At 36.2% G+C, this 7,622-nt stretch overlaps 1 protein-coding gene across 1 annotated transcript; it reads left to right on the forward strand.

Annotated features, from left to right (window-relative positions):
• LOC100933658 (vomeronasal type-1 receptor 3-like) lies at positions 1 to 4,375 on the forward strand. Its single transcript, XM_031961704.1, has 2 exons — positions 1 to 81; positions 3,395 to 4,375. Exons 1-2 carry the CDS (start codon positions 1 to 3, stop codon positions 4,373 to 4,375), a joined length of 1,062 nt encoding a protein of 353 aa, XP_031817564.1.
• Positions 4,376 to 7,622: the final 3,247 nt, after the last annotated feature.

Here is a 7,622-nt window from a genome sequence, read left to right on the forward strand (position 1 = left end):
ATGTTGACCCACCTGTCCTTCAGACTCTTGTCCCTGTTTGGGCGCCAAAATGTTGATGTTACTTTTCCAAAACATAGCCAGGTGATAAAAGAGTTCAGATCTTTTATTGTGTCCTTCAATATAGCGCAGTTAGCCCAGAGGCCTATCTCTCCACTTAGTTCTAAGAACTCTGCCCAAATGTCTCCAAATCCAAAGGTTTGTCCTTCCGACTCCAGCCAGCACCAAGGTAGAAGATACAATGAATCTCTCTTGCCTCAAAGATAGGGCTTGTAGGCTTTCTTCCAGAGTGCTCCTCAGTAACTCCTAGGACTGTTCCCAAGTAACTCTCAAGTAAACTCTCTCAAGAAACTCCCCCCAGCTCTAAGAGCTTCCTGTATATATATATATGATCTCCCAAAGGTTAACTCTGCCTTCTGGAGGGAGAGGGATTCTAGGTTATTTCCCAGAGTGCTCTCTGGCCCTAAGGGAGGTGTGAATTCGGATATCTCTTTGTAAACCCTGAACTCTCCCAAACATGTAAACTCCATTGAATACTTAGATACTTATGAGCTCTCTAAAGGTGTGAACACAAGCATTGTTTCCATCAGTTGTACTTAGTACCTTGTTTCAAGTTCTGGCCCAAAATATCTCTTCTAAGATCAAATCAATCATATTGAACCATGCAAAATTAGATATTTATTGCCTCTATCAACTCTAATGGCTTAACACTTTGTAAAGATTCCAACACTGGTAGAACTCATCATTAATAAGGAAGGAGACAAAATTTTAATTAAGTCCTAATGAATTTGCTGTCATAAGTCAGATGGTTTTAGTGAACCCTCAACTCAATAAAGTAGGCTAATATCCTAAAGAAGTTAGCAGGGGATTGGGCTACAGATAAGTTCTTTTATAGAAGGGAAATAACCTTGGGCTTGACATCATAACTTGGCCATTACATTAGGTTTCCAGGGGTTTGTCAGGGAAAGAATTGAATAAATTATTTAACCCCACCCAAGTGCAATAAAGGCCTATGCAGGATAAAAAAAGGCCTGAACAAAATCTAAAGATAGAGACAATCCATGCTACTTGCTGCTTGTCTCAGAGTAGAACTTGGTGTCCAGAGGGTTTACATTAATTCCTGCTCTCTCTATCAACAACCCTCTCCATGTTCCATCTAGACACTAGGCTAGGAGGAAGGACATGAGTTTTTGCTGAGGTCTTACTCTCACTGGTTCTATTCTACATCAACCAGACAAAATCAAGGCAATCTTTTTATTTGAGGGACATTTTGGCTTAGTCTGAAGGAAAACTAAATCCTGAGCAATGGAGAGTAAGACAACTGAGAGTACTTTGGAATTTATGATGAAACATTTTATGGCCAGCCTGGATGGGTCAATCAGCATTATCTGTAAAATTTTAAATTATTTTTTCCTCCTGTTATATGTAGCTTGTAGTTGTTTGTCCTTTATTCACTAAGATCCATGACATCATGGAAGTGGTGCCATGACATGTCGGTGAATTTGATTTAAGTGAGGGAGAGATGACTTAACAATAACATGTATGATTTCATTTAGCAATAAAAATACATAGGGCCATTTAAATTGAATTGAATTGAGAGAATCATGGGATGTTTTAAATGAAGACGGCCAGCCAAATGTTCATTTAGAGAGATCTTTTATTTGAAACAATTGCATCTCTGTTCCTTTTTTTTTTTCTGCTTATGATTTGTGTTGGTTTTTTTGTGAATTACATATTAATCCCTGGCCATTGTAACTGAGGATCACATGCAAAGTTTTTCTGCCTTTAGTTGCTAATGAACACAAAAGGTATCGAGATTATTTCTTTTTATTTTATTTTTTCTTTATTTCACCTAGATTATATGCTATCAAGCAACTTATGTTTGTATTGTGGATTGATACTTTTGATAGGATTCCTTTATTTATACTCTACCATCCAAATGCAAAGGATGGAAAGAATGAGAACTCTGCAGATAAATGACTCAACTGTTTCTTATGAAATAATTGTATCTTTTTTCCTAATTCTGGTGTGTGTGTGTGTGTGTGTGTGTGTGTGTGTAGATAAAAAGACTGACAAAAACAGTGAGAAATAAAGGTGTAGAGACAAAGACATATAAACACACAGAACACAGACACAGAGAAACAGATCTAAAAAAAGACAAAATAAAGATAGTCAGAAACTAACAGAGAGAAACAGGTAGACACAGATGGGCACTCTTTCCTCTTCTCTAGAATTGATGATATTAAAAACTATCATGACTCTATTTTCACTTATGTGTTATTTGTTAAATGTGAATTGTCAAATTATGATACTGTGTTTGGATTGTTTCATAAACTGAAATATCTTAGTGTATTGTTTTATATAGCAATTTTCCTTCCTTAAACAACCATACTTCCAGATCTTTCTCTCTCTCTCTCTCTCTCTCTCTCTCTCTCTCTCTCTCTCTGTCTCTTTCTGTCTCTTCTCTTTCTTCTCCCTCTCCCTTTCTTTCTGCTTCCTCTCTTTCCCCTATTTCTATTTTTTCTCACTTCTTCTTTGTATGGGTAAAGAGTGATGCTTTGGCTACATGACTTTTTAGGATTTAAGTATATGCCCTCCACTCACCACCAAAGGAAAATTCAGGAAATACAATCCAGTTAATCATGATTTGTTTAATTTCTCAACAGAAAATTGTCTCCTAGAAAAATGTGAGAAAATTTTTTTCTTCCTCTCTTTCTCCCTCACTTCTTTTTTTCTTTCCTCATTGTTCTTCCCTGCCTCTATCTCTGTTTCTTTCTTTCTTCTCTCCTTCCTTCCTTTCTTTCCTGCATCTGTCTCTGAGAACTTTTCTTTCTTTCTTATCTCCCTTAGTCCCTCCATCCTTTACTCTCTCACTTTATCTCTTTCTCCTAAAGGTAAATTGAACCCCTTATCTTTGGAGGGGAGGGTTGGAAAGGCCCTGATATAAACTGTGTCCCCTTGAATCTTTGGGGGAAGTGTGGCCCTGGGTCTCAAACCTTCCTGGCCTCTGGAAGGGGCCCCATCCTGCTGTTCATAGCAAAAATTCTCAGATAGTAATCTCCTATTTAATTGGAGATCTTGGCCAGGGACATAACCATCACCCTGTAATGAAAGGTCCCAAGCTCCGGGTCAAAGAAATTCAATAAAACCAAGGACTGTTTGCCCAGACCTTTGTAAAAGTCCTAAGAGGAGTTTGACCACAAGAAAACTGTTTTCTTCATGTAATAAACCCATTCTTACCACAAGCCTCGAGCCTGTATTCATTGGGGCTTGTGAATTCTTTTGCAAAGCCTTTGACCAGTTCTGACACCCCAATGTTCCCTCCCTTCCTTCGTTTCTTCCTTCCATTTTTCCTTCTTTTTTTTTTATCTTTCTTGAATCTGTCTCTTCCTCTAAGAACATTTCTACTTCAGTCAGTGAGGAAATTCTTTTCCTTAATTTAGTTCTAGGTATTGTCTCCTTCATCCAGACAGCAGCTGGTACCCTGGGAAACTCCTTTCTCCTTTGTCTTTATACCATCACTTTCCTTAATGGCAACAGGCTGCGGTCCATAGACACCATTTTCTTCTACTTGGCTTTGGCCAACTCCATTGTGCTTATTTCCAAGGGAGTCCCTCAGACAATGGTTTGTTTGGGGCTGAAAAGTTTCTTGGATAAAGTTGGCTGTAAATTCATTCATTTCCTCCACCGAGTTGCCCGTAATGTTTCTCTCACTATCACTTGCTTTCTGAGTGGGTTTCAGATTATCATCATCAGTCCCTTCACCTTTTCCATTTGGTCAAACTTCAAAACTCAAGCCTCAAATTACATTACACCTTTCTGCCTTTTGTGCTGGATCCTACACATTCTAATAAATGTCTATACATTCGTAAATATGCAGAAGTTTACAGACAAAAATAACAACACGAGGATTTGGAATATTGGATTCTGTTCACAGTTTGCTCCACCATCACTCAAAGTCTCTCTGTTTGTAATTTTGTTCTCTATTCCTGATTTCCTGTGTGTGGGATTTATGGTCATAGCCAGCGGCTATCTGGTGCTTCTCCTGCAAAGACACCATAACCAAGTCCAGCATATTCACAGCTCCAGCCATTTGGCAAGAAGGTCTCCTGAGACTAAAGCCACCTACACCATTTTGGTGTTGGTGAGTACCTATGTCTCCTTCTACTCAGCCAATTCTGTTTTGTCTTTTTACCTCTTTATTTTTGATAAATATTATGTGTCATTGATTCCCACATCATCTTTCTTGGCTGCATGTTTCCCAGCCATCAGTCCTTTTGTGCTTATCAGTTCTGATTCCCATATTCTCCAGCTTTTCTACTCCCTCTGGAAAAAGAAAAGATCCCAACATTCTTTTCCTGGATGTTCTCTTGACTAACATTCTATTTCTCCTTCTAAGAGGAGATGTCATTAAGAACACAATGAGAACAGGTCAGTACACAATAGAATCAAAGAGTCACATGTTTTACAAATTACAATTTGTCATTAATTATGACAATCATCTTCATCATGAGGACATCATGTCTAGAATTGTTTGGTATCTTTTAATGGTGAACTTCCATATTTCACATCTCTAAGATTATTTTGAAGTCTCTTTCTGGAAATATGTATTAAATATTCTCCTTTAGAAATTATTTTTGTCATAGAATTGAATAGGATGTTGAGAAAACCAATTTACACTGGTGAAGGGACAGCTGAGAAATGTCCATCAATTTCTTCTATATATGAAATAAAGGAGAAATTGTGTTTTACCTGTGATCTACAAAGACTGTAGAAAATATCTGGAGAAAAGAGAGGAGAAAGTTTTGTGACCCTTACCCCTCATCAGGACTGGCATAAGGGGTATTTCAAGTCACAAGAAGAATTTTTTCTTTTATTCCATATAATTTGTAAAGTCTTAAAATTTCTTGCTACTGTCTATTATAAAATAGATCTCAAAACAAATTGGTATGAAATCTTAAATCTTACTTTAGTACTAGTTAAATTCAGCTCAAACATTATGATTCTGATAGTTTTAGTAATAGAGCTATAAGATGATAATTAAATTACTAACTCATAGTTCCCTTGAAACGTCAGAGAACTTAAGGTTTTAAATATCCATTGCTATTTTTATCTAATCCATGGACTTGTTGAAAACTCTGCTAATAATAATTTAGAGCAAGATTGTTAAAAAAAAATAAGCAAACCTATAAGAATCTGACATTGTAAAATAATTCATTTTGCTTTAAAGTTGAATATTTACCATAAAAGAGCTAAGCATGTCTAAATTATTGCTGACTCCATTACAATTAAATTTCTGTGATGCAAGTTAGCAAATTTTATAATGTTATTGAGGTAATTCAAGTATCAACTGGCAAATAAAAAGCAAATATTTTATAATATCAGGAAAGGCAGAACTCTGTAATCTTTTTTTCTAAAATTATTTACTCATTTTTTTCAAATTACTTAGAAATCTAAATAATTTTTAAAATTAATTCCATTTTTCTTTTAGAATTCCAATTAATTTTAATTTAGTTAAATTTTAAAGTTTTTTTTTTAATTAAAGCTTTTTCTTTTCAAAATACATGCATGGATAATTTTTCAACATTGACCCTTGCATGGCCTTGTGCTCCATTTTCTCATCTTTCCCCTACTCCCCTCCCCTAGATGGAAAGCAATCCAATATATGTTATACTTGTTAAAATATATGGTAAATCCAATACATGTAAACATTTTTAGACAATCCTCTTGATTATAAGAAAAATCAGATCAAAAAGGAAAGAAAAGGAGCGAGAAAACAAAATGCAAGCAAACAATAACAAAAAGAGTAAGTATATTATATTGTGAGCCACACTCAGTTCCCACAGTCATCTTTCTGGGTGCAGATGGTTCTCTTCTCACAAGATCATTGGAACTGGCATCAGTCATGTCATTGTTGGAAAGAATATGTCCATCAGAATTGATCGTCTTATAATCTTGTTGCCATGTATAATAATCTTCTGGTTCTGCTCATTTCACTTAGAATTAGTTCATGTAAGTGTAATGTGCTGAAGCTGAGCAAGCAAATGCACTGAGGTCCCAGCACTTAAGGCTAATTACCAATTGGACAATACTCTATTACTATATGCTTGGAGAAAGAATGGCCCCGCCTACTCTCTGTGCAAATTTGATGTGTTGTATAGGAGATTGGGTAGAAGATTTGGTGGATGGAGTGTGAGAGCCAGAGGCACTGCTGGCTGGAATTGCTCTCACTTCATATAGCCATTCCCCTTAACCTCCACAAAGAATAAAGATCAACGACTTTTACCTTATCCAGACTCTGGCTGATTTTAAAATACCCTGGGTGCTAAAGGTGGTCATCACATGTAAGTCTCTCCAGGCTGCCCTGAAATCATCCTGCATTCTTTTTCAAAAGGTTTTTATTTTCAAAACATATGCATAGATAGCTTTCAGCCTTCACCTTTGCAAATCCTTGTGTTCCAGTGTTTTTCTTCCTTCCTTCCCTGGACTCCCTAGCCAGATGACAAGTACTCCAAAATATATTAAGCATGTGCAATTCTATACAAATTTCCACAATCATCATGCTGCACAAGTTCTCTCTGGGTGTAGATGGCTCTCTTCCTTACAAGACCATTGGCACTGGTTTGAATCATCTCATTGTTGAAGATGGCCACATCCATCAGAATTGATCATCATATAGTATTGTTGAAGTATATAGTGATCTCTTAGTTCTGCTCATTACCCTCAGCATCAGTTCCTGTAAGTCTCTCCAGGCTGCTCTGAAATCATCCTGCTGGTCATTTCTTACAGAACGATGATATTTTATAGTATTTGTATACCATAATTTATTCAGTCATTCCTCACCTGACGGGCATCCACTCAGTTTCCAGTTCCTTGCCATTACAAAAAGATCCGCCACAAACACTTTTTCACATGTGGGTCCTTTTAGCTTTTTTTATGATCTCTTTTTTTTATGGTCTTTATCCAGTAGACACTCCTAGAACAAAGGGAATGCCAGTTTGATAACCCTTTGGGCCCAGTTTCATATTGGTGTTTGGAATGTTTGGATTAGCTCACAATTCTACCAACAATGTATCAGTGTCCCAGTTTTCACACATCCTCTGCATCGTACTGTTTCCTGTCATCTTAGCCAATCTGAGAGATATGTAGTGGTACCTCAGGACTCCAATTAACTATAATTTAATTCTTCCCTTTAAAGGGATTGAGAATAAGAATCTAATCCTTACAGAAAACATAGGTAACAACACTTCATATATACACACACACATATATTTGTATTTATACACACATGTACATATGTGTGTATATGCATACATATATATGGATTTACGTAAAAATTCTAAATTGTGTGGCAGTAGTAGCAAAAAATGTAAACAAACCTGGGATGGAATGCACAAGAAATTTGAGTAAATAATTATTGTATAATTGTATAACAGTTTATATTAAAAAGACCTGCCTTATAGGACATGTTCTACAAAGGTGTTGGTCCCAAATTCAATAATAAATCTAAGTAAAATTGACTTTTGTTTGAGTTAACATAAAATATTCCCTAACTTGCTCTCTACTAAGAAACTCTTTTCTTTAAAACAGAAGTGAAGAAGTTTCTCTCTTTAACCTAATTAATA

The sequence above is a fragment of the Sarcophilus harrisii genome, chromosome 3, assembly GCF_902635505.1.
Source record: "Sarcophilus harrisii chromosome 3, mSarHar1.11, whole genome shotgun sequence".
In the NCBI taxonomy this organism is placed as follows: Eukaryota; Metazoa; Chordata; class Mammalia; order Dasyuromorphia; family Dasyuridae; genus Sarcophilus; species Sarcophilus harrisii.